Genomic DNA, 27,466 nt, shown 5'->3' with positions numbered 1-27,466 from the left:
ACTTCCTCCTCGGTGAGGTGTCTCTTTGTGGCTTTTGTCCATTTTCTAATTAGTTTGCTTTTTTAATCACTGAGTTTTGAGAATTCTTTACTTATTCGAGATACAAGCCCTTTGTCGGATATGTCGTTTGCAGACTTTTTCTCCCCCTCTGGGACTTGTGTTTTCATCCTCTTCATGGCATCCTTTGGCAGCAAGAGTTTTTCATTTTGATGAAGTCTGATTTTTCACTTTCCTTCGATGGATTGGGCTTGAGTATTGAGAACTCTTCCCAGGCCCTGGGTCCTGAAGATGCTGTAGGCTTTGTTCTAAAGGTTTTACGGTTTCACATTTTACATTTGTTCCGTGGTCCATTCCAAGTTCATTTCTGTGTAATTTTTACATAAGGCGTGAGACTTCGTGTCTGGATGCTTATGGATGCCCAGGTGTCCTGCACCGTCTGTTGGAATGGCTTTCATTGAGTTGCTTTTGTACTCCTGTCAAAACTCAGTTGGGCCTGTTTGTGGGTTTGTTCCCGGGCTCTCTGCCTCTCTCCGTTGGTCTGCGTGTCTGTCCCTCTGCTAGCCCCACACTGCCTGGGTGACCGCGGCTCCGTGGGAAGCCTTGACGTGGGGCAGAGTCGAAGGCTGTCGGGGCGGCGTGGTACGTGTTCAGATCCTGGCTGTCGCCTGTGTCCTCCCCAGGTGGGACTGTGCACTTGGCAGGTGGCACTCAGCCACCCTTCTCAGAATCCAGGTGGCCGGCCACCACGTGGCCAGGGTGCGGCGTGGCGGGGCCTCTGCCGGCTACTCCCTCTGTCTCGTCGTTAAATGGAAGTAACGGTAGCGCCCGCCTCCTGGAGTCAGCTGAGGGCGCCCACTTGAGGCTCCCGACACCTGTGCTGTTATTAATCGTGTTATTACTAGTCATGGGTATTAACTTATTAATATCGTTAAACGTTCTTCCTCAAAATATTGGTTCATTTTCCCACCTCCAGCAAGTACGTTGCCAGGTCGAACCTCACATTGAACTAGAAGACTCACTTAAGACCAGCTGTCCTTTATGTTACGCTCCAGCGTGCCCCGGGCCGCCCTGCTCGTCTCCCTGGCGGCCAGGCGGGACCTCAGCCGGGCGTTCCCACTGGCCGCGTCTGAACGGTGGCGGTTTTCCGGCCTGGGCTGGGCTGCGCCTCCCAGAGCCCACGGGGAGGATCGGGCGCAGGGGCTTCTCGGGGGTCTGCTGCTCCCGGGAAGCGTCGGGCAGGCAGGAGGGAGGGGAGGGCGGGGGGCCAACCCAGGGTGAGGCCACAGCCAGGCCTCGACCAGCCAGCGCCCGACGGCGGAGGGCGTCCCCAGAGGAAAAGGTGGGGCCCCAAGGGGCGGGGGGGCCCATGCAGGTGCCGGCCTCCCCGTCGGTGCCCACTCGCCGCGGGCCCGAGTCCTGTTCCCAGAGCTTCATCCAGGGGCGGCACTGCACGGTGGGTGCCGAGACCCTGGGAGGCCCCCCCCCGCCCAGGGCGGTTTTCTTCACCAGAGCGAGAGCCCTCCTGCCCCTCGGGGTGACCCTCCAGGGTGCGAGCGCATCTTTAAAAGGCTGAGTTCTGAGTGAAGTCAGAAAGGGAGAAACAAATACCGTAGGCTAACACATATATATGGAATCTAAAACAAAATGGTTCTGAAGAACCTAGGGGCAGGGCAGGAATAAAGATGCAGACGTAGAGAATGGACTTGAGGACACGGGGAAGGGGAAGGAGAAGCTGGGACGAAGTGAGAGAGCGGCATGGACGTATATACGCTACCAAACGTAAAACAGATAGCTGGTGGGAAGCAGCCACATAGCACAGGGAGATCAGCTCGGTGCTCTGTGACCACCTAGGGGGGTGGGATAGGGAGGGTGGGAGGGAGACGCAAGAGGGAGGGGATATGGGGATATATGTATGCGTACAGCTGATTCACTTTGTTGTACAGCAGAAACTAACACACCATCGTAAAGCAATTATTCTCCAATAAAGATGTTAAAAATAAATGAATAAAATAAAAGGCTGTGTTCTGCTCCTTAAAGAAGAGGAAACAACAGATTAAAAACAGCAGCTAGCGGGGCTTCCCTGGTGGCACAGTGGTTAAGAATCCGCCTACCGATGCAGGGGACACGGGTTCGAGCCCCGGTCCGGGAAGATCCCACATGCCGTGGAGCAACTAAGCCCGTCCGCCCCAACTATTGGGCCTGAGCTCTGGAGCCCGCGAGCCACAGCTACTGAGCCTGCGTGCCTACAGCCTGTGCTCCGCAACAAGAGGAGCCACCACAGTGAGAAGCCCGTGTGCACCACGACGAAGAGTATCGCCCGCTCGCCACAACCAGAGAAAACCCGTGCGCAGCAACAAAGACCCAATGCAGCCAAGTAAATAATTTTAAAAATAGCAGCTGGGCTCCCTGACCTGAAGCTTGTGAGCCCCGACTGCCTTGTCCGCCTGCTCTTCCTGAGCTCCTGAACCTGGCTCGGGGCAGTGGGGAGGCCCCACGTCTCTGCAGGAGGCCTCGGGCTCCCCCTGCCAGGGGCGCACCTTCTGCCGAAGCTTTGATTATGCAGCCGTCACAGAAACACAGCACTGACCGAGGGCCTCCAGGTGCTGGGTACTGTCCTCAGGCCTCCCGACGGGATAACCTACTGAAACCTGACAGTCCTGTGACACAAGCACTTTGGAGTTGAGGGAACAGAGGCACAGAACAGGTAAGGACGGACACAGCCAGTGGCAGGTGTTACCCAACCAAACTTGGGTCTGCTCACCCGCATGACACAGACAATCTGCTGACAACGAGGTTGTGGTGAAGGAGCGCTGGTGTTTACTGAAACGGCTCCAAACAAGGAGAACGGGTGGCTTGTGCTCAGAAACCCCTGAACTCCCCAAAGGGTTTCAGCAGAGCGTTTTCAAAGGCCAGGTGAGGGAGTTGGCGGTCCCAGGGTATGTGAACAGCTCGTGCAAAATTCTCTGATTGGTTAATGGTGAGGTAACGGGGTGGGGTCACAGGGGTTCCCATTATCAAACCTCAGGCTCCAGGAGGCCTGGGGGCTACATGCTCATAACTGGAGCCCCCTTCCCTCTGCAGCAGCCGTGGGTCCACGCCCTCTCCAACAGGCTTCTCCAGCTGGAAATGGGATTTGTGGGGTCACCTCCCGCCCAGAGGCAGCCTGGCCAGTCTCACGGCATCTCTCAAGCCTCCCAAGTGTGTAGACTAGTTTTTAACAAAAGGGCTCTAGTTGGAATTTCTGCTTTCCCGAACCCCTCGTAACTGTGTGAGGGCCTATATTATAAATTTTGAAATTAATGTTGCTTTAAAATATTAAATAGCAGAGAAATCTACATGCTGCAAATGAAGTCAAAGAAACCTTCATCTACATAATGCAGTTTTTGCTTAAATAGATTATTAGTGGGCCCCGTTTATTTATTTATTTTATTTCTGGGCTGGCGGAGTCCCCCGAGATTAATGCCGTGGACTAATGCACAGACGGCGCCAGATACTTGAAAGTCATCTGCATATTAAGAATTTAAATCTTTAGCCTCAGTGATTTGAGCAGAAAGCCAATTATGGAGCTGAATTAGTTTTCAAATTAAACTGCGATTTAAGGTTTGTGAAATTAATCCTTTAAGGCGCATGGCAGCGTTCGTACATGAACTCCTCGGAAGAACCAAGCGTTTGCCTTCTCCCCCTTTTCCTGCTGGTGCGACTTATGAAGAGGTGTCCGGAGTCTCGGGCAGCAGGCAGCATGCCCTCTTAGAGGAAAATACAGAGCAATGTTCAGTTTCATTAAGAAGAATTCAGGCCTCTCTAGTAGGCGGAGAGGCCCAACGAGGCCTCCAGAGAAAGCCCTAGAAGGATGATTTTCTCCTCGTTCTCACAGCCCAGGTGATGGGGGTGAGACTTAACTCCCCGGTTGCTGCCGAGGCTGCTGCAGCGAGTGGTTCCTGGCCGAGCGCTTAGCCAGCTAACGCGGCTGAATCGCTCCCTCCCTCCCGTGGGCGGCCCAGGTGTGCCCTGGCATTGGGGCTGCTGGGCGCTCACGGCTGCCTGTGGACCAGACCCGCCCCCACCGGAGAAGGCGAGAGGGTCAGGGGGACCTTGATGCCAGGGTGATGCTTTCCCAGACACGCGGGGGCTGGCCCTGCTCACGACCTGAGACGTGGTGTGGCCACTGAACGCTTGCTGGAGGGTTCAGGAAGGGGCACCCTCAAGTGTAAGGGGGAGACTGAGACACAGGACACGGGCAAGGGGGGCAGAAGCGGGGTGCCCCCAGGGCAGGGCCCGGCCCCCAGGGCAGCAGGCGTCGCCGAGCGCCCTCTGGGTGGGTGGGGATGAGTGCCCAGACAGTGAGTGGGGGCCACCTCCCCCAGGCAGCTCTCCAGGTCTCAAAAAGGAGTTCCTTCTGCCTCCACCCCATTCTCTTCTTCTAGGAAGGAAGTGAAAATCACGGAGCCCTTGCTCAGTTCCAGGGCCCTGCACACTTATATTTCATCTGGGTTTGTTTCCATGGCAACCCTGCCCGTTGGCCTTTGGGCTCAGAGCACTTGGGCATGCATGGGTCACCTGATCACGGAGTGGTGGCCATGGACCAGCCAGGTTTCCAGAATCTTTTTTGAAAGAAACCAAATTGTGATTAAGGCTGAAAAAAAACTCCCATCAGTTGCCTTATTTCTTTTTTAAGTAACATTTTACCTTCTGATAAGTGATCATCTTTGGAGGAAACTTGAGAGATACAGAGAAAATCACAAAGAAAAACATCACAATCTCCCATCTTGCCTGCCGCGCAGAGATTGCCATGAGCACATCCGTCAGAGATCGCTCCGGTCTTCTCTCCCTGCACGAACGTGTTGTTCTATTGAAGAACACAGTTTAGAAGCTGGATTGTTTTCCGTTTTGCTGTATATCGTGAACATTTCAAGCATCACGAAATATTCTGGCTTTAAACAGTTCCGTCATGGGAATGTGCCACAATTTATTCAGCCAACACCCAGTTGTCAGACATTCAGCATCACGTACTAATTGATTATGCTCCTTGTTTATCTGCACCGCTAGATGTGAGCTTCGCAGGTCAGGGACTTTTTTTTACTTTTTATTTGAGACCATTGTTGATCCACACGTGCCTGTGCAACAAAGGACAGAGAGAGTCCCTCATCCAGTTTTTCCAACAGTAATGTGGAAATAAACGAAGACCAGCCTATGGGAACCAGCAGAGGCTGTGTGTTCAGAGCAGGGGGGTCACCAGCCACCATCACAGACCGAGACTCGAAGGTGGGCAGAGGACCGGGGAGCTCCGTGGTAGAGGAGGGGGCTCCGGTGTGCCTTGGGTGGGGGGGCTGGTAGTGGGGACCTAAAACGGGGTGTCCCATGTGAATTTCTGGGGGTGCGCTTCAGCTTTTCTGGCTGATTGTTTTTCATCTGCATCTGATGACCTTGTTACCGGAATCTCCCCTGGTCTGGTCCTGGTCAGTTCTTTCCCTCTGTTTTCAGTCAGGTTTTGTTTTCTTGTGTGCCTGGTTCATTACGTACTGTGCCTTGTGTGTGAAAAATTGTAGAGGTGACCTGAGGGTAAGATGTTACCTTTGTCTATGAAGGATATGCTTTCGCTCCTGACAGGGGAGTCTGGTAACCTCAGATATCGTAGCCTAAGTCACCTTAATAGAGCGGTGCCTCCATCGGCTAGGACGGTTCCTTTCCTGTTCACCCTCATTCCCAGCCCGCTGCCCTTCCGGGTCCAACACAAAGACTCGAGTGTTTTCCAGGCTGCACCCTCATATGGCGAGCCCTAAGCTCAGTGTTTTTACCCCCGTTCCCATCAGTCTGTTGAAAGCTCCATGTAGCTCTTCAGCTGTCAGAAGCTGATTTGGAATCAGCAAATGTCTGTATTTTTTTATATGTATTTATTTATTTTTTTGGCTGTGCCGGGTCTTAGTTGCAGCATGTGGGATCTTCGTGGCCGCGTGCAGGATCTTTACTTGTGCGGCATGCGGAATCTTAGTTCCCCAACCAGGGATCAAACCCAGGCCCCCTGCATTGGGAGCATGGAGTCTTAACCACTGTACCGCCAAGGAAGTCCCTGGACTCAGCAAATGTCTTGAGAGGAAGGATGGCCCCCGGTCTCGGGTTCTCCTTTCCAGCCTGCCCCGCCCTGCCGGAGTCTGTGCCATTGGTATCTCTCTAGTGCCCTTAACAAGATGTTTTTATTTCACATTGGGTCCGGCTTTTCTAGTTTTCCTCAGGAGGAAGATCGGTTTAAAATAACATTGTCCACCATTTGCCAAAAACAGAACCTCCTGGATTTCTTTTAAATACTTAATGCCTCTGGGGAAATTCTACTGATAATTAAATTCATTAAAATTGGGTTTACAGGGCTTCCCTGGTGGCGCAGTGGTTGAGAGTCCACCTGCCGATGCAGGGGACATGGGTTCATGCCCCGGTCTGGGAAGATCCCACATGCCGCAGAGCGGCTAGGCCCGTGAGCCATGGCTGCTGCGCCTGCGCGTCCGGAGCCTGTGCTCCGCAATGGGAGAGGCCACAACAGTGAGAGGCCCGTGTACCACCAAAAAAAAAAAAAAAAAAAGGGTTTACAGGGCTTCCCTGGTGGCACAGTGGTTTAAGAATCCGCCTGCCAATGCAGGGGACACGGGTTTGAGCCCTGGTCCGGGAAGATCCTACATGCCGTGGAGCAACTAAGCCCGTGCACCACAGCAACTGAGCCTGTGCTCTAGAGCCCGCGAGCCACAATTACTAAGACCGCATGCCTAGAGCCCATGCTCCGCAACAAGAGAGGCCACTGCAATGAAAAGCCCACGCCCCGTAATGAAGAATAGCCCCCCCTCGCTGCAACTAGAGAAAGCCCACACACAGCAATGAAGACCCAATGCAGCCAAAAATAAATAAATAAATAAAATAAAATAAATTGGGTTGACACACTGTTTGAGAATAGCCATTGCATGAAGTTAGGTGGGTGTGTTTGATGAACGTTTTTCCTAGGGTTCTCAAAACACTGAAGTTCCATATTTTTTCCCCTAGAAGACACTTAATACAGACGTGTTGAATGAATGAATAAATGTCCTAGTGGGTTTGCAACATCTTGGACTGATTGCAGCCAGTTCTCCATGAAATCCAGTGAATGAGCATTCCCACTACCCACCCTTGCCCCCCGCACTCCTGGCTGCATGCAGTCTGTGTTCTCTGCGTGTCTTCAAAACATAACTGTGACCCACTCTCCTGATGAAAATACTGCCCTGTGATCTTAGAATAAAGTCCAGAATCCTTGCCGTGGGCCCAGCCCACCTCCAGCCCCATCACATGCCCCCTGTCCCCGGTTCCTCAAACGTTTGGAGCTCTTCTCTGCCCCAGGGCCTTGGCCTCCTGCCCAGAGTACCCCCCGCCCCCTCCCTGCCCCACCAGCCCCATCTCTCAGGTCATCCTTGCTTCCTCCGTAGCACCCCACGTACCTCATTTTTCTACATATTCATTCACGCGAGCGTTCTTCCCCCTTCCAAGGACTTAATCACAGCTGGCGATGATCGGTGTCTCCCTGTTTGTTCTGTCTGTCCTCACTGGCACGTTAGGGGTGGGACCTTGTCTTTCTGCTTGTTCTCTTCCTACATCCTGAGCACAGAGCCTGGTGTCTGCATACAGCAAGTGCTCACTCAGTAATTGTGGGCTGAGTATCCCCACACACTGGAATGTCATTCAGCTGTAAAAAGGAGTGAACCTTGAAAACATTAGGCTCCGTGAAAGACGCAGACACAAAGGCCACGTAGTATATGATTCCGTTTATAAGCTGTGTTCAGAAAAGGCCAATCTGGAGACAGAAAGTAGGTGAGCATTGCTGGGGGCTGGGGAGGAGGATGGAGAGCAACTCATTTATTCATTCATTCATGCATGCATGCCTGCCGTGCCGGGTCTTAGTTGCGGCATGCAGGATTCTTGTTGCAGCATGCGGTATGCAGACTTCTTAGTTGCAGCATGCAGACTCTTAGTTGCAGCAGGCATGCAGGATCTAGTTCCCCAACCTGGGATCGAACCCAGGCCCCCTGCACTGGGAGTGTGGAGTGTTACCTACTGGACCACCAGGGAAGTCCTGGGAGCGACTCTTAACAGATACAGGTTTCTTTGGGGGTGACAGAATGTTCTGGAGTTAAATACGCTCTATTGACAATTGCACGACTTTGTGAATCTACTAAAACGCGCTGGCTTGTGCACTTTAAAAGGGTGAATTTTCTGGTGCGTGAATTACATCTTGATAAAAGCTACGTAAATCTGTGGACTAAACAAGTGGGGGGAGGGAGGCGCTGCGGGCCTGGGGCTCCTGGGCCCCCGCTTCCTGCAGCGCCCGCCCCGCCCAGGCTGGGACTTCCCGTCCGTTCAGTGTGAAGAGTCAGGTCCTGGGCCCGTTCCTCTCTGGCTGGTGGATGAGAATAGAAAACCTGTGATTTCCACTTTCCTCTCTCTGTTTGCTTTCCTTTCTGTTGTATAAAACGCGTTTGCTTTGAGAAGCTTTGATTCGGTAAAAGCTGAAAGCTAAAGCCAATTCCCAGTCAGGCCCCCGCTGCTTGCGGTGGGGTTGGACGCGGGAAGGCGGGAGGTCCTGCTTTGCACACACATCCGCGCAGCCAGAACACTGGTAGGATTTGGAAAAGACTCCCTGCACGGACCACGAAAGCGTCTCCACCACTGTCTGCCCAGTTCCTAGCGCCGTGCTGGCCCAGAGCAGGTTCCCAGTGCATGTTTGATGGCTAAAACACCCACCCATCACCACCTTGGATCCCAACAGGCCTGGAGGCCCAGCTGCACAGCCAAGCCCCAAGCCCAGTTCAGTCTCAGCTGAAGCCAGCACCCCCCAAGAAAGGACCCAGTGGAGGATGGTGTCCACACTCCGTCACCCCTGTGGGCCCTGGACAGCACACCGTTCCAACCTGGGAACGTAGAGCTGAACGAAGGACATGCAGATCCGGACTAGGGCCCCGTGCCCGAGACTCCAGGGGCCGTCACAGGGCCGGGAGCCTGTGCCAGTCAGAGCTCTGGGTCGCAAGCAACAAAAACTCAAACTAAAATGCCATAAGGCAAGAAGGGGAATATATCGGTTCAGGTACACAAAGAGTCTGTAAGGTACCTTCTCCTCAATTTTGCTGTGAACCTAAAACTGCCTTATAAAAGAAGCCTTAATTTTAAGTATAGAGGCAACAGCTTCAGGTGCCGCTTGACCCAGAGGCTGCCCGGGAAGAGGTGGTCACCCGAGCCCCTCTTGGTTTTGTTTCCCCCGAGACGGCCCTGTCCTTCGCTTTCCTTCCTTGTGGCACAAGGTGACCCCAGCCCCAGCCTCACACGCTGAGCCACCCAAGGCCAGCGGCAGGGACAGTGCGCTGTTTTCCCAGTAACCCCGGCGAGCACCTCCGCCTTGATCACAGGCTCTGACAGGGTAAGGCACCCACCGCGGACACGGTCACCGTGGCCAGGGGAGGGGTGTGCCGTCCAACCAGGACCTCCCGCCGTGGGGAAGGGAGGATGCCAGTAGGAGCCCCACGTGCCGCTCTCAGGAGCCAGGGGACCGTGCCGGAGCGTCCCCTGCGGGCCTCAGCCCCGGCGTGTGGATGGGAAATGGCGTGGGCGGCTCACCCCCCGGGCTTGGAGGTGCGGGTGAGCACGTGTCCACGCGCTCCCTGGATTTACGACTCGTCTGCGCCTGCGCCCCGTGTGCACAGCCTCCCCCTGGGGGGGCTCTTCTCACTTAGCCTCCTCAAGTGCCTGTCACGCCCCTTCTGTATACCCAGCCCTGTTCTTTTTACCGCGTGCCAAGTCGCGGCCGTGCCGTCCTCCGCGTGGGATCTGGGTCCTCGGCAAGCTCTGCCGGCCAGCGCCCTGGGCCGTGTGGCTCGGGAGGGAGAGTGCTGGGCTTTGAGCCAGAATTGCTGGCTCCGCTGTCCCCAGGCAGCTCCCCCTCCTCCAGGGCCTCGGTCTCTCTGCCCGCCGATGACCTCAGAGCGGACTTGAGCTGGGCAAGAAACCCGCCGGTGGTTCCGCAGGAGTGCGTGGGGGCTGGAGGGACAGGTGTGCTTCCCAGGGCCTGGCAGGCCTCCAGCCCGTGGGAGGGGAAGGACTCTCACCGCGTCCAGCCTCCGGGGAGACGTGGTCCCGGCTGACGTCGGCCAGGGTGCGGGCGCGGGGCCGCGGCGGGTGTGGCCGGCGAGTCCCACGTGCGCTGCCATCTCTGTTCCAGGCACCTACGTGATGACGGTCACAGCCAGCGACGCCGACGACGGCACCACGGCCAATGGGATGGTGCGCTACCGGATCGTGACCCAGACCCCGCAGAGCCCCTCCCAGAACATGTTCACCATCAACAGCGAGACGGGGGACATCGTGACAGTGGCGGCCGGCCTGGACCGAGAGGTGAGGAGGCCGCCGTGGGGCGGGTCGGTGGGGGGTCGCTGGTGCTGCCGCCGCCGCCAGGGCGGGGGGACCTTTCCCACTAGGCACAGCAGGGTGTCTCCAGGCACTGGGCCACGCGGTCCCACCTGGGTGAGGCTCGGCAGGGACAGCGCCCGGCGGGGCTTGAGTTGCACAGTGCAAATACGTCTTCTGGGACCCGTGTCAGTGGAGTTGTGCGATGGGGGAGGTGGGCCAGAGCCCCCAGGGCTCAGAGCAGGCCTCGGGCGGACCCGGGACCTCCCTCTCCTGTACCAGAGGACCCAGCAAGGCCCCAGGACCCTCCCCAGGACCATCATGGGCGCCTGCTTGGCCCGGACAGGGCCCTGCAGTTGGCCCTGGGAATGAGGAGCTGCTCCGTCCGGCTTCTAGAAGCCTGCTGCCCTCGGGGAGGTGGTCCCTCGGAGGGGATAGTGATGCCGCATGGGGTGGGCCGTCAGGGAGGCGAACCGTCCCCCGTCTCTCCCCACCCAGGGTCCCTGACCTGCCCCGGGCGGGAGGGCATCCCCATTGCCCCCAGAAGACTGTACCACAGTGTTTCTCCAGGCTCTAGCCTCACCCGGGGTGTCTTCACACCTTTCGGGAGAGCAGTGCGGTATGACCGGGGCCTGTGCGTGAACGCAGACACTCACACACGCTCTCGCACACGCACGCACGCGTCCTTCTCCGTGGTCCGCTTTGGAAGCGTTGCTCCAAGGAAATTCCTGTCTGAGGTCCAGGCTCAAGGCTGAACTTGGGCATGGTGACCCCTGAACATGAGCAAGTCCCCCGCCTACTCCTTCCTCACTTAGCAGATGTGGGGACAGAGTGCTGTGTGAGGCATAGGGGACGTGGAGCCGGTTAGACGGCGGCTGCCCCCAGGGCCGGGGGTGGGGAGCAGAACCGAAGTGGATGTGCTGCAGCGGATCATGCGTGTAGGCGGCGGATCGCACGTGTATATGCAGTAGATCACGTGTACGTGGGGTGGATCGTGTGTGCTGGCAGTGGATCCCATGTGTACGTGCGGTAGATCACATGTATATGCAGTGGATCGTGGGGGGGGGGCAGTGGATTGTGTCCACAAGGTGGTGTTGTGAGATGAATGGAGCTGACTATGGAGAAATCGGGGGACGTTTCTCAGAAGAGGTGGCCTTGCTCTGAGCCTTGCAGGCTGACAGAATCAATCATATTTTCTTCTCTTTGGGACTAAGGACCCGCGTTTCCTGAACGCTGCACACCAGACGTGTAACTGGTTCCGAGCAATCACAGATCCCACCCAGCAGGCTCCTCCTTTCGATCAGAAACTTTCACTGAGCGCTGACTTTGCGCTAGAAACGGCCGAGGGTGCCGGGCAGACAGCAGTAAACGGGGCGAGTGGTGTCCTTGCTCGCGTGGGGCTCACTTTGCAGGAGGGAGAAACAGGCAAGAGGGATTAGTCCCCACGAGATCAATGAATTCAGGCAATGGCGTGGGTTATAAAGAAAGAGCATCGCGTACCGTCCACAGAGGGCGGGGGCGGGGGGTGGAGCATCAGGGATGTCCCTGTCCTGTCCCGGGAAGGGAGTGGTTTGAGTGTCCCAGGGCTGTCCTAACAAAGAAAATGTAGCCTCTGACAGTTCTGGAGACCAGAAGTCCAAGGTCCCGGCAGCCTCAGGCCCCAGCCCGGCAGCAGAGGGGCCTGTCCACCTCCCACGCGGGCAGATCCCCGCGCCCTGCCCAGCACAACCTCAACAGGCCTCCGCCACCTCTAAAGAGCTTCTGTTCATTGCTTGATGAGTGTGGACTTCAGGTTCAGGAAACAGAGAGGCGGGGAGCGGGCGGTACCCAGACCTCCATTAGAGATAAAGAACAGCTCGGCTGCACAGCTCTGCTGGGAGCCTGGCTGCGATGTCGGGCCTTGGAGAAGGAAAGAGGCGTTTCTGGGGCCTCTGTCTAGAGGACAAAGGGGCAGCACCCAGAGGACCCTTCTGGAGGTCTGCAGAGCAGGGAGAGGCCCCACCTCAGAAAGCTCAGAGAAGCTGCCGGTTCCGAAGACGCAGGGCGGCTCTGGATGCCGCGCCCCTGCTTCCCTGAGCAGGTGGGGTGCGGGTCGTTCCCGGTTTGCATTTATTTATGAGCAAACCAGCAGGTGTGGAGGGAGAGACAGACAGCCAGGAGCAGTGGGAGGCGGAGTACCGCCAACGTTTCGTGGGCATTTCTGCTACTCGTTTTCCATTCTTTTGTAAGCATGTGCCGAGCTCCCGCCGTGGGCAGAGCCTGTTCTAGACACTGGGGCGCCCCAGGGACCCCACGGCAGGTCAGTGCGGGCTAGGCACTGTGCAGTGCACATTATCACATCTTAGTCCTTGAAACCGCCCTGGGGGGAAATTCCAGTTGTAGCATTTCTTTCCAGATGAGAAAGGCAAGGCTGCAGGGGCTTGGGAGCTCAAGAGAGGCGTGGCCCCCGGGGGCCCAGGCCCACCCCTGGTGCTGGGGCTGGAAACTCTGGATGCCAACAGGGGGCAGAATTCACGCTGGGGCGTGAGGGGAGGGGTGGAGAGGCCTGGGGACTGTCTGCCCCACCAGAGCCTTAGTGGAGCAGACAGCGGGGAAGGCTTCAGGTTGGCATTTTTTAAAATCCTGTGCAAGGCAAATGGCACACATCTGTGGGCCTCATCCAGCCTTGGGGCCACCCGTGGATACCCCAGCTCCTTCCATAATGGTCAGCACTGTTTAGCCATGAGGAAGCTTCGTTTTCCTCAGCTCAGAAATGGGAACATGCGTGCCACCTGGGTGAGGCGTGTGCCGTCCTGAGGCTGGAGGAACGCATCCCTGAAATGCGCCTCTTAACCCCATGCCTGCCCCCGGCAACCTGGATTCTTAACCCTTCCCAGGGGGCACCCCAGGAGAGCTCCACCCTGCCAGGTAAAACACAGGCCACCCAGCTATATCTGAGCTGCAGACAAACACAGATCGTGCTTCCTGCAAGTGTGTCCCAAATATTGCATGGGACATATCCATACCAAAAATTGTCAGTTGTTTGTGTGAAGTTACATAGAACTGCACGGTCCCTGGTTTTCTTTGCCTCGTCTGGCACCCTAGCCTGAGGCGGCCGCCCCACTCTGGGCCCGGTGGGCGATCCCTCCCCCTCGGTGCTACAGGGAGGAGCTGACAGGCAACGAGGTCCCTGAGAGCTGGGCCTACAGATCAGGGGAAGCTGGCCGGGTGGGTGGACATGACGTGCGAGGGCCCTGCCCGTCTGGGCGAGCCATCAGGTCCCCTCGGTGTGGCCGGGGCTGTCACCGCGACACGACTCGCCCTGGAGGGGGAGCCATAGCACTCGCTCGGCCGTCCGAGGCCCCTCCTTCCCCGGTAACGAACCGGAACACCTGCTCCGCGGACACTGGAGGACATGGAACATCCTGGTGGGTGTGCCGGGCAGTGCACCCGCACTTAAGGGAACCTGGTGGCCTCCTCCGCGCCCGCCCACTGCCAAGGCCCACCCTCACCCTGACCTCGTCCCTCACTTAAAGCAGACCCGGGACCTCCGGAGCCACCCACTGTCTCAGGCTCTTGGTCGCTGCAAAATCGCGTGGACCTTCCTCCTGCTCCAGCGGTGACCTTCCTGCCCCCTCCTCGCCCTGCGCCCCCGCGCGGCACCTGGCTGCCCAGCGCCAGAGGGACCGGCAGGTGCTCCGGGACCGGCCCCGCCGAGTGGGCGGAAGCAGCCCGGATGGCGCCTGGCTCCACCCCACGTCCTCCGGCCTCTACCCTGCTCAGTCCCGCCCGGAGGCCTGGCCTCTCCTTTGGGGCGGCCGCTGGGCCAGTCAGGCCAGCTGTGCACCCACGTCCCCCCAGAGCAGGTGGTTGCTGGATCTCAGGGTCAAGCTGTTTGTACTAATTCACGCGTCCGCGGACCGGGGGCTGCGATGATCGCGAGACAGCTGCTGGCCGCTCCTCCTGGCCGCGTTCCCCGCTGCGCCGCGAGGCCTTGGGCTTGGGGTGGGCAGCCTGGGAGCGCCCAGCCCGGGAAGGGACAGCCCCGGACAGAGGGAGCGGGGGAGGGTGGCGGGCAGGACCAGCGCTCTGAGGCCCCAGCGCCCGAGCTCCTCAGCAGCCTCGGCCCCGCCGCCCCTGGCCTGCCCCCGACCCCGCAGCCTTCAGCCTCGAGCCCTCCCCTCTCCGGCCGCCCCGTCCTTCCCATCTTCTCACCAGACGTCACCTCCTCAGGGAGGCCTCCCTGACTCTGCTCTCGCTGAACCGGCCCAGTTCCTGCAGAGCCCAGCGCAGGGGAGACGCCATGTGGGCTTGTCTCCTCTGCTGGGGGTTCCCTCCTGCCACAGGCTCGGGGGGCCGGGCCAGGCCTGAGGCTGGGCCCCGTGCCTGGTGCGTTGAAGCTGCCCGAGAAGTGGGAGCCGTTGGCGCCACCGCTGCCGTGAGGGCCCTGCTCCAGCGGGGACGGCACTGCTTGTCCCAGACCTGGACACACGCCCAGGGGTCTCCTCCCGCCTCAGCCGGCCGCCTCTCCTCTTTCTGCTCAGGAATCCAGGTGCTTCAGTGTAGCCTCTGTTTATGGATAAGAGGAGGCACAGAGAGGGAGGAAGCTTGCCCAGAGTCACACAGCGAGGAAGGGAAGGCTGGCATTTGAACGCAGGCGGCTCCCTGCCCTCAGCCTGTGCTGGGCTGCTGGCTGGGGCCGGGGGGTGGGCGCGGGGGCGGCGGGGTGTGTGAGATTCCGCCCGCCAGTGTGTCCTTGCCGAGATTTGAACCCTAGGCCTCCCCCCTCCCTCCCTTCTTCCTCCCCGCCCCCCCCCCCTCTTCCTCCCTCTTAGTCTCCATAAGGAAGGTTAACCTCCCGTAACACTGGCCCCAGTCTGAGCTTTTCCTGGCCCAGAATTGAAGCAGGAACCATCTCCCACTGTGAGTCCGTCTGACTTCTCGCCCCTTGGATGCACCGTCAGAACTGTCGCGAGTACCGGGGGGGATCCGTGTCCAGGCTCTGGGAGTCTCAGACAGTCCGTGGACTCCGGAGCGGCCAGTGGAAAGGAGGTCCGGCTGCTGAGTGTGCGTGTGACACTCCCTGGGAACAGAAGCGCCTCCTGTGGGCCCCCGTCACGTGCGTGGATCTCTCTCCCAGCACCTCTGCTTCCCGCTCTCGGGGCGGCGTCCCCATAAGGGAGCACGTGATCCAACGGGGGTGGCCAGCGTCCCCAGCTCCAATTGAGGGGCAAGGAGAGACACGGGGAGGGGCCGAGACAGGGCTCAGTCCCAGGGCCCGGGTCAGACGAGGCTGTCCTCAGTCAGCAGCCAGGCGATCGTGTCCACATGCAAATCTGGCCATTGCTGCCTTCTCAAACCCTCCTGTGCCTTCCCGTCTCCCCAGAGTGGAGTCCGCGTGGCTCCTGCTCTCTCTCCACCCTCCAGCGCCCGCTTCCCCGCTTGCTGGCCGCCTCCTGGCCACAGTGAGCCCCTGCCCCAGGGCCTTTGCACGGCCTTCCATCTGCCCACAGCATCCCTCCCCCAGATACCCAACGGCTGGCTAACCTGGAGCCCCCTCGGCAGGGAAGCCCCGCCTGGTCGCCCTGTGTAAGCTGACGCCCCACCGTCCTCTGCTGCTTTGCTCTGCCTTCGTTTTCTGCACAGCCTCTGTCACCATCTGATGTGACACGTTTTGCTTAGTTATCGGCTGTTTCCTCCCCTAGAGCCGTGGTTCTCGATCAGGGTGATTTCCCCCCAGGGACATTGGCCATGTCTGGGGACAGTTTGGGTTGTCACAGCTGTGACTGGGGGGGTGGTTGCTTCTGGCATCGGGAGGGTGGGGGCCAGGGATGCTGCTCCATACCCTGCAGTGCACAGGACATCCCCCCAACACACACACAGGCCCAAATGGCCAGGCCCCATGGAATCCTGGGCTTGCAGACCCAGGGGGCACGGCCCCTGCACGGTCAAGTGCGAGGTGTGTGTGAGCGGCCACAGCTGCCCCTCCCCACCCAGTGCAGGTGTTTGTGTCTGTGACCTGGAGTGGGTCGTCTGGAGGGGCCCCGAGGAGGAGAAACCGAGGTGGCCTCATCTCCCTGGACCGGACGGGACCTCCTGTGTCCCCGCCCTTCACCCCCGAGGCCACTCCACACTCACCTTCTCCCCAGATTTCCAGACTCATAAGATCCTCAGCGGTCATTCCTGGCAGTGCAGCATCCCTCTGCGTCCAGCGGAGGGAGAGGGAGGGAGGAGGAGAGAGGAAAAAGGAAAGAGGAGGAGACAGACAGACACAGACAGCAGGACTGGCCCCCACCAGTTGGGTGAGCCGCGCCAGGGTGGGCCGTGGGCTGCAGGCCACTGGGGGCCCCACGAGGCAGTAGTGCCGGCACCTGGAGGTATCATTCGGGTGCCACGAAGTGCACCCTGTTCACATGCGCGGTTCGGTGGCGTTTGGGACCTTTGCAGCGCCGTGCACCCTCCACCGCTGTCTGTCCCAGGGCTTTTCCACGTGGCCGCCTCTAACCTGCCCTCCTGACGGAGTGGCGTGCTCTGGGCGTTTTGCCACAACCTGTGGGCCTTTGCAGCTCTGGCCGCTTTCGTTGAGCACCACGTTTTCGAGGTTCATCCGCATTGTAGCGGGGGTCAGCGCGCCACTCCTTTTCCCGGCTGCGTCATGTTCCACCGTACAGACAGGCCGCGTTTTGCTCATCCCCTCGTCTGTTGGTGGACGTCTGGGCTGCTTCCCCCGTGACAGGTGCCGCTGTGAACAGCGGTACAGCACCTGCCTGAGCACCTGTTCCTGTTCTCTCGGGTGCACGCCTAGCCGTGGACTTGAGGTCATAACGTGTAACTTCCCGGGACCCGCAGCCAGTTTTCCACGGCGGCCGCGCTCCCCGTGCCTTTTGGGGTAAGTCTCGAGGCGCTTGAGTGAACAAGGTCATCAGTCTTGGGGCTCCTCCTCCCCCAAGGCCCATCTCGTGGGTCCCCAGTACATTCTCAGGCCCTGAGCGGACACACGAGAACCAGACACGGGCGGAAGGCCCGGCCCTTGGTGTGCTCCGTCTCCCAGCAGTGACCCTCGGCACCGGGGACAGGCTGACCCAGCCCTGGGTGGGGTCCAAGCTGCACCGTTGGCTGCGTGTCCTGGCGGCCCTCCGTGGAGAGGGCTGAGAGTGTGCAGGGCGCGGGAACCTTTGATGCTTTTCTAGGGCAGGCCAGCCAGATGCATTATTGATGGATGTTCTGCAAAATTTAAATGCTGAGCTACGGGGAGGTGAGTGAAAACCCCAGGGACACCCGCTTGCGGTTTTCTTCCCTCCTCTTGAACTTGAAAACGGCAAATCGCGTTTTAATGAACTCACTGGGGCACCAGTGCTGCCCGGCTCCAGGGGATCTGCACCCGGCAGGAGCAGGGGGTGCCGCTGGGCATCGGCCCAGGCTGGCCGGCGGGGGCACCTGCTCGGTACACCCACGGGTGGCAAAGCAGCTGCCGCCAACCATCCTTCAGCGGGCCGCCCACTCCCCCACCCACCTCCTTCCCGCCCCACTGGGGTGGGCGTGTCGATCGGGAGAGCAAAGGTGGAGGAGGAACGCCGGCCGGCCCGGAGCTGAGCCCAGGGTCACCTCTTAGTGCCAGGAAGCCGGTCGCTGGGATCCAGCCTCCAACCGCCAGGCCCCAGGCACACGACTCACCGGCCCAGACCCTGAGGGGGCCGCCTGGCCCACTGAAGACTCAGTGTGGTCACCTGCAGAGTGGGGAGGGTGTGACGCCCCACTGCCCAGGGGTGGATGCTGAGTGTGGTCTGTGGGGTCACCAGCAGGGGGCACTAGAGCGGCACCTAACACAGCCCCAGGCAGTCCGCTCCCGCAGGGCTCCCTCACCTGGCCTCGCGAAAACCCTGAAATGCACAGTAAGGCCAAGGATCAAGGCCAGGAGGAAGGCTTTTTATTTATTTATTTTTCTGATATTTAAGTTTTGAGCTTTAATGGATATTAAACATGACATAAACTAAGGATTTAGGTATAAAATACCTATTTTTAGAGGTGCATTTTAAGATTCTGAAAGGAAGTTCAAGATGCCATGTATGTTGCCTTTCATTGTTCTGTGTATCTATTTCTGCATTACCACCATCTCATATTGATTCTTTTTGTTTGAATTTTATTTTATTTATTTTTTATGCAGCAGGTTCTTATTAGTTGTCCATTTTATACATATTAGTGTGTACATGTCAATCCCAGTCTCCCAGTTCTTCCCACCACCACCACTGTGCCACTTTCCCCCCTTGGTGTCCATGACGTTTGTTCTCTGCATCTGTGTCTCTATTTCTGCCCTGCAGACCGGTTCATCTGTACCATTTTTCTAGGTTCCACATATATGCGTTAATATACGATCATTTGTTTTTCTCTTTCTGACTTACTTCACTCCGTATGACAGTCTCTGGATTCATCCACGTCTCTACAGATGACCCAGTTTCGTTACTTTTTATGGCTGAGTAATATTCCACTGTATATGTGTACCACATCTTTATCCATTCGTCTGTTGATGGGCATTTAGGTTGCTTCCGTGACCTGCCTATTGTAAATAGTGCTGCAGTGAACATTGGGGTGCACGTGCCTTTGGGAATTATGGTTTTCTCTGGGTACAGGCCCAGTAGTGGGATTGCTGGGTCATATGGTAATTCTATGTTTAGTTTTTAAGGAACCTCCATACTGTTCTCCATAGTGGCTGTATCAATGTACACTCCCACCAACAGTGCAAGAGGGTTTCCTGTTCTCCACACCCTCTCCAACATTTGTTGTTTGTAGATTTTCTGATAATGCCCATTCTGACTGGTGTGAGGTGATACCTCATTGTAGTTCTGATTTGCATTTCTCTAATAATTAGTGATGCTGAGAAGCTTTTCATGTGCTTGTTGGCCATCTGTATGTCGTCTTTGGAGAAATGTCTGTTTAGGTCTTCTGCCCATTTTGGGATTGGGTTTTCTTAATATTGAGCTGCATGAGCTGTTTATATATTTTTGGAGATTAATCCTTTGTCCGTTGATTCGTTTGCAAATATTTTCTCCCACTCTGAGGGTTGTCTTTTCGTCTTGTTTATGGTTTCCTTTGCTTGCAAAAGCTTTTAAGTTACATTAGGTCCCATTTGTCTATTTTTGTTCTTATTTCCATTACTCTAGGCGGTGGGTCAAAAAAGATCTTGCTGTGATTTATGTCAAAGAGTGTTCTTCCTATGTTTTCCTCTAAGAGTTTTATAGTGTCCGGTCTTACACTTAGGTCTGTAATCCATTTTGGGTTTATTTTTGTGTATGGTGTTAAGGAGTGTTCTAATTTCATTCTTTTACATGTAGCTGTCCAGTTTTCCCAGCACCATTGAGGAAACTGTCTTTTCTCCATTGTATATCCTTGCCTCCTCTGTCGTAGATTAGTTGACCATTGGTGCGTGGGTTTACCTCTGGGCTTTCTATCCTGTCCCATTGATCTATATTTCTGTTTTTTGTGCCAGTACCATATTGTCTTGATTACTGTAGCTTTGTAGTAGAGTCCGAAGTCAGGGAGTCTGATTCCTCCAGCTCCGTTTTTTTCCCTCAAGACTGCTTTGGCTACTCGGGGTCTTTTGTGTCTCCATACAGATTTTAAGATTTTCTGTTCTGGTTCTTTAAAATATGCCATTGGTAATTTGATAGGGATTGCATAGAATCTGTAGATTGCTTTGGGTAGTATAGTCATTTTCACAATATTGATTCTTTGAATCCAAGAACATGGTATATCTCCCCATCTGTTTGTATCATCTTTAATTTCGTTCATCAGTGTCTTACAGTTTTCTGCATACAGGTTTTTTGTCTCCCTAGGTAGGTTTGTTCCTAAGTATTTTATTCTTTTTGTTGCAATGGTAAATGGGAGTGTTTCCTTAATTTCTTTTTCAGATTTTTCATCATTACTTTACAGGAATGCAAGAGATTGCTGTGCATTAATTTTGTATCCTCCAACTTTTACCAAATTCATTGATTAGCTCTAGTAGTTTTCTGATGGCATCTTTAGGATTCTCTATGTATAGTAAGTATCATGTCATCTGCAAACAGTGACAGTTTTACTTCTCCTCTTCCAATTTGTATTCCTTTTATTTCTTTTTCTCCCCTGATTGCCGTGGCTAGGACTTCCAAAACTATGTTAAATAATAGTGGCGAGAGTGGACATCCTTGTCTTTTTCCTGATCTTAGAGGAAATGTTTTCAGTTTTTCCCATTGAGAATGATGTTTGCTGTGGGTTTGCCATATATGGCCTTTATTATGTTGAGGTGGGTTCCCTCTGTGCCCACTTTCTGGAGAGTTTTTATCATAAATGGGTGTTGAATTTTGTCAAAAGCTTTTTCTGCATCTATTGAGATGATCGTATGGTTTTTATTCTTCAATCTGTTAATATGGTGTATCACATTGATTGATTTGCATATACTGAAGAATCCTTGCATCCCTGGGATAAATCCCACTTGATCATGGTGTGTGATCCTTTTAATGTGTTGTTAGATTCTGTTTGCTAGTGTTTTGTTGAGGGTTTTTGCATCTATATTCATGAGTGATATTGGTCTGTAATTTTCTTTTTTTTTGAAGTATCTTTGTCTGGTTTTGGTATCAGGGTGATGGTGGCCTCATAGAATGAGTTTGGGAGTGTTCCTTCCTCTGCAATTTTTTGGAAGATTTTGAGAAGGATGGGTGTTAGCACTTCTCTAAATGTTTGATAGAATTCACCTGTGAAGCCATCTAGTCCTGGTCTTTTCTTTGTTGGAAGATTTTTAATCACAGTTTCAATTTCATTACTTGTATTTCTGCAGTGTCTGTTGTAACTTTTCATTTCTTTTTTCTTTTTTTTTTTTTTTGCGGTATGCGGGCCTCTCACTGTTGTGGCCTCTCCCGTTGCAGAGCACAGGCTCCGGACGCGCAGGCTCAGTGGCCATGGCTCACGGGCCTAGCCGCTCCGCGGCATGTGGGATCTTCCCAGACCGGGGCATGAACCTGTATCCCCTGCATCGGCAGGCAGACTCTCAACCACTGCGCCACCAGGGAAGCCCCTTTTTCATTTCTAATGTTATTGATTTGAGTTCTCTCCCTCTTTTTCTTGATCAGTCAGGCTAATGGTTTATCAATTTTGTTTAGTTTTTAGTTTTATTGATCTTTGCTCTTGTTTTCTTGTTTCTATTTCATTTATTTCTGCTCTGATCTTTATGATTTCTTTACTTCTGCTAACTTTGGCTTTTGTTTGTTCTTCTTTCTCTAGTTCCTTTAGATGTAAGGTTAGATTGTTTATTTGAGATTTTTCTTGTTTCTTGAGGTAGGCTTGTATAGCTATAAACTTCCCTCTTAGAACTGCTTTTGCTGCATCCCGTAGGTTTTGGACCGTCGTGTTTTCATTGTCTATTGTCTCTAGGTATTTTTTGATTTCCTCTTTGATTTCTTCTGTGATCTCTTGGTTATTTAGTAATGTATTGTTTAGCTTCCAGGTGTTTGTATTTTTTACGTTATTTTCCCTGTAATTGATTTCTAATCTCATAGCGTTGTGGTCAGAAAAGATGCTTGATATAATTTCAATGTTCTTAAATTTACTGAGGCTTGATTTGTGACCCAAGGTGTGATCTATCCTGGAGAATATTCCATGCACACTTGAGAAGAAAGTGTAATCTGCAGTTTGGGGATGGCATGTCCTATAAATATCAATTAAATCTATCTGGTCTGTTGTGTCATTTAAAGCTTGTGTTTCCTTATTAATTTTCTCTCTGGATGATCTGTCCTGTGCTGTAAGTGAGGTATTGAATTCCCCCACTATTATTGTGTTACTGTCGACTTCCTCTTTTATAGCTGTTAGCAGTTGCCTTAGGTATTGAGGTGCTGCCGTGTTGCGTGCATATATATTTATATATATGATTGATCCCTTGATCACTATGTGGTGTCCCTCCTTGTCTCTTGTAACATTATTTTAAAGTCTATTTTATCTGATATGAGTATTGCTACTTCAGCTTTCTTTTGATTTCCATTTGCATGGAATATCTTTTTCCATCCCCTCACTTTTAGTCTGTATGTGTCCCTAGGTCTGAAGTGGGTCTCTTGTAGACAGCGTATATAAGGGTCTTGTTTTTGTATCCATTCAGCAAGCCTGTGTCTTTTGGTTGGATCATTTAATCCATTCATGTTTAAGGTAATTATCAACATGTATGTTCCTATCACCATTTTCTTAATTGTTTTGGGTTTGTTTTTGTAGGTCCTTTCCTTCTCTTGTGTTTCCTGCCTAGAGAAGTTCCTTTAGCATTTGTTACAGAGCTGGTTTGGTGGTGCTGAATTCTCTTAGCTTTTGCTTGTCTGTAAAGCTTTTGATTTCTCCATCGAATCTGAATGAGATCCTTGCCGGGTGGATAATCTTGGTTGTAGGTTCTTGCCTTGCATTACTTTAAATATAAAATGCCACTCCCTTCTGGCTTGTAGAGTTTCTGCTGAGAAATCAGCTGTTAACCTTATGGGAGTTCCCTTGTGTGTTATTTGTTGTTTTTCCCTTGCTGCTTTCAATAATTTTTCTTTGTCTTTAATTTTTGCCAATTTGATTACTATGTGTCTCCGTGTGTTTCTCCTTAGGTTTATCCTGCCTGGGACTCTCTGCACTTCCTGGACTTGGGTGGCTATTTCCTTTCCCATGTTAGGGAAGTTTTCGACTATAATCTCTTCAAATATTTTCTTGGGTCCTCTCTCTCTCTCTCTCATCTCTTTCTGCGACCCCTATAATGCAAATGTTGTTGTGTTTAATGTTGTCCCAGAGGTCTCTTAGGCTGTCTTCATTTCTTTTCATTCTTTTTTCTTTATTCTGTTCTGCGGCAGTGAATTCCACCATTCTGTCTTCCAGGTCACTTATCCGTTCTTCTGCCTCGGTTATTCTGCTATTGATTCCTTCTAGTGTATTTTTCATTTCAGTTACTGTATTGTTCATCTCTGTTTGTCTGTTCTTTAATTCTTCTAGATCTTTGTTAAACATTTCTTGCATCTTCTCGATCTTTGCCTCCATTCTTTTTCCGAGGTCCTGGACCTTCTTCGCTATCATTATTCTGAATTCTTTTTCTGGAAGGTTGCCTGTCTCCACTCATTTAGTTGTTTTTCTGGGGTTTTCTCTTGTTCCTTCATCTGGTACATAGCTCTCTACTTTTTCATTCTCTCTGTCTTTCTGTGAATGTGGTTTTCATTCCACAGGCTGCAGGATTGTAGTTTTTCTTGTTTCTGCTGTCTGCCCTGTGGTGGATGAGGCTGTCTAAGAGGCTTGTGCAAGCTCCCTGATGGGAGGGACTGGTGGTGGGTAGAGCTGGCTGTTGCTCTGGTGGGCAGAGCTCAGTAAAACTTTTATCTGCTTGACTGCTAATGGGTGGGGCTGGGTTCACTCCCAGTTGGTTGTTTGGCCTGAGGCGACCCAACACTGGAGCCTACCCTGCTCTTTGGTGGGGCTGATGGCTGACTCTGGGAGCTCTCACGCCAAGGAGTACTTCCCAGAGCTTCTGCTGCCAGTGTCCTTGTCCCCACGGTGAGACACAGCCACCCCTGCCTCTGCAGGAGACCCTCCAGCACTAGCAGGTAGGTCTGGTTCAGTCTTCCATGGGGTCACTGCTTCTTTCCCTGGGTCCCGATGCACACACTACTTGTGTGCCCTCCAGGAGTGGAGTCTCTGTTTCCCCAAGTCCTGTCGAAGTCCTGCAGTCAAATCCCACTAACCTTCAAAGTCTGATTCTCTAGGAATTCCTCCTCTCGTTGCCAGACCCCCAGGTTGGGAAGCCTGACGTGGGGCTTAGAACCTTCACTCCAGTGGGTGGACTTCTGTGGTGTAAGTGTTCTCCAGTTTGTGAGTCACCCACCCAGCAGTTATGGGATTTGATTTTATTGTGATTGCGACCCCCTGTTGTCTCATTGCGGCTTCTCCTTTGTCTTTGGATGAGGGGTATCTCTTCTGGTGAGTTCCAGTGTCTTCCTGTCGATGATTGTTCAGCAGTTAGTGGTGATTCCGGTGTTCTCGCAAGAGGGAGTGAGGGCACATCCTTTTACTCCGCCATCTAGGGAGGCTTTTTAAATGAAAATATCCAAACTCTTAACCACGCTAGACCCTGCTGCTAAGATGTGAGTGTGTCTGTGTCCAGGGATGCTTCGCAGGGGTGCACGTGGGCCCTGCCCACCCACCCCCGGCCTCTAGATACCCCTTCACAACGGGATTTGGTGAAAGAGAAAACAATGACCGTTATAAAGTCTGAAAAGTATACTTTCTGAAACAAAAGCCACAGCGGAGCCTGGACCCGCGTCCCCCCAGCGCTCCCGCGATGCCCAGTCCGGTGCCCAGATTGAGCTGGCCTGGATCTCAGAGGCCCTGTCCACGGGGAGGCACTGGGTTCCGCTGGGTCCCAGCCCCCGTCTCTTCCTTCCTGCTGGATTTTCTTGCGCCCCCGCCATGGCCAGGAAGGACCCCCCACCCTGCTCCCCAAAGCAGGGCCAGCCCGCCCTCTAGTGGTGGTTGTCTGTACACCATGCACTCGGGCACACAAATGTGCACGTTCTGTACAGGCACATACACATGTGCGTGCACACGTGGATACATATACACGTGTGTGCATACTTGCACACGTATGCATGTGCCTATCACATACATGTGTGCACTAGTACACAAATATGCACACACTTACGTATACATGCAGAACACACACCTGCATATGTCCCCATGTTTCTCTCCAGTGTCTTCTGAGGGCAGCAGCCCATAACGGCACCGTGTAGAGGCTGTGATTCTATGATTAAAGAGACAAGAAAGACCGAGTGACTGACCGAGTAGTCAGTCATGTGACAACAGCGACACTTTTCTTCTTCTTCTCTGGTTAAGCCCCTCCCTTTGCTGTGGGTATGAACCCTCCTGTTTCCTGCTTGGCCCTGTGCAGTGTCCGCTGGTCCCGGAGGCGAGGTTGGGGTGATGTTCCTCCTCCCAGCCTTCCAGCCCTGGGCCTGCCTCCTTCCCGCCGGGCGGTGAGATGGACAGAGCCCAGGCGGTGAGGCCATGGGGTCTCAGGGGAAGCCTCTCCAAGTGGAATCTCACCATCCGCTTGGAGCAAGGCCAGCATGGGGAAGGGGGTATCTCAGATGCCTCCAGCGGCCTGGGAAGGGTGAGCCCGAGGCCATTAGGTTCCTGGGTGACCACACACTGGGCGCCATCAGACAACAGAATCACATGCTCTCCCAGCTCTGGAGGCCAGAGATCCCAAAGGCAGGCCGTGCTGGTTCCTTCTGGAGGGTCGTGGAACACCTCCTGTGCTTCTGCCAGCATCCTTCGCTTGTGGCCACTCCAGTCTCTGCCCCCATCTCGAGTGGCCACCTCCTCCCTGTGTCCTCCCCTCATCTCCTCCCCCCAGGACACCTGTCACTGGATTGGGGCCGCCCCAACCCAGGTGGTCCCGTCTCGATCCTCACCTTCTCTTTATGTACAGAGGCCCTGTTTCCATGTTCTGAGGCTCCTGATGGGACTTAGATTTGGGTTTGTCTTTATTGCCCTCAAAGAATAACCTCTGTGATCCCTGCTGGCCGACGAGACCAGGGTGGGAACAGAGGTGGGCGGCTGAGGCCCCAGCAGCCAAGCACCGTCCGTCTCAGGCCCGCCCGCTGTGGCCCACGCATGACCCGTTTAGGGTGAAGCTGCCCGCGCCAGACAGTGGGCTCCTGCGCTATGATCACGTGTGCTTTCTTCCCCGTGAAGCAGGGCCTGGGTGGCAAAGGTGAATTTGTGGTCAGATGGGAGACCCAGCCGGCTCGCTCCTGCTCTGCATCCCCAGCCGCCACCTCCAGAAGCCCCAGGCTGGCAGAGCGTGTGCGTGCCCCGCGGTGGGACTCCGGGTGCCTCAGCCCTGCAAGGGCAGCCAGCCCTGAGGCGATCTCCATTCAACACTGACCCCCAGGAGCCCACTCACCCATTCCGCCTGCCGAGCTCTGGAAACATCTCTGCCGCCAGACCTGTGGTGTGGGCCAGCCCGAGGGGCGTCCCTGACGCCCACCCCCGTCCTGTGACCGGCTGCCCCGGGGCAGACCGGTCCAAGCTGTGCCCCCGGCCTCGCCGAGCTGTGCCCACGGACGGTCACCGCCAGCGCCCAGGGAGGGCGGCATGGTCCCCGCCACCCACGGACAGCGTGCGGGCATGTTCTAGACGCCGGGGAGACAGCACTGAGCGTGAAGTCCTGGGCGCTGAGCCCTGCTGGTGGGTGAGAAGCAGGCGGAGGGCGGCCACGCTGACGCTGAGAAGAAAAGCGGAGTCTCGCGAGAGCGGGTGGCTGGCGGGGTGGGGCCGGCGCGGGGCGGTGTTTGTGTTTTATTCAGGGAGGCAGGGAAGGTCTTGCTGATGGGAGCGAGCAGTGCTGGAGCAGGCGGAACAGCCTTGCGCCGGCCTGCAGGGCACCGTGGCTTTAAGCAGCAGCAAGGACGCCCCGTGGATGGTGGTGGAGGAGAGAGCATGACGCCAGCGGGCCTCGCCTGCCCCGGGACCGGTGGCCTGTAGGCCTCTGCTTCCGCCCAGGGAGCAGAGCCAGGGCGGGTTTAGCAGAGGAGCCCCGGGACCCGCTCCCTGTTAGCCTACCAGCCGGGTGTGGGGCGGGCCCCTCTCAGCCTGCGTCTCTCCACATGGCGAGAGGTGACGGGCAGCCACTGCAGGGGGCGTCTCCTGGCTCCGCCGGCCTGGGTCCCCCCGTGTGCTTCGTGCACTGGGCCTGGACGTTCACAGATGGACCTTTAAAAATACACAGTCGTGTTTAGGACTAATTTCTATTTGTGGCAGGTGATGCTCATTTGCCGTTTATAGCAGCGGCATAAACCGCTTCTAAATGTGTTTACTGAAGTACAAGAAAGCCTTGGCTGTAAGGGATAATCTAAGAGAACTGGACGGAGGGCATGGTGTCTGTCTACACTATGGGGGTGACTCTGGCGAGGCTAGATGGTGGAGCCCTCACCACGACGCCATGACAGTCGGGCCCCGAGTCTGCCCTCAGGCCCCGTCGGCGCCCCAGGGGGTCGGGGGCAGTGGTGCTGGGAAAAGGTCAGCAGAATTGTGTTCTCTTCCCGCATTA

At 55.0% G+C, this 27,466-nt stretch overlaps 1 protein-coding gene across 1 annotated transcript in view; it reads left to right on the top strand.

Annotated features, from left to right (window-relative positions):
* CDH4 (cadherin 4) overlaps nucleotides 1-27,466 on the top strand; it is a 560,279-nt gene that overhangs the window by 495,852 nt on the left and 36,961 nt on the right. The window contains exon 7 of the mRNA XM_059036614.2: nucleotides 10,220-10,392. Coding sequence (XP_058892597.1) covers nucleotides 10,220-10,392 — 173 coding nt within the window. The remainder of the gene's footprint in view (nucleotides 1-10,219; nucleotides 10,393-27,466) is intronic.

This window comes from Kogia breviceps, chromosome 14 (genome assembly GCF_026419965.1).
Source record: "Kogia breviceps isolate mKogBre1 chromosome 14, mKogBre1 haplotype 1, whole genome shotgun sequence".
Lineage (NCBI taxonomy): Eukaryota > Metazoa > Chordata > Mammalia > Artiodactyla > Physeteridae > Kogia > Kogia breviceps.
This window is presented reverse-complemented; position numbering and strand designations above follow the sequence as displayed.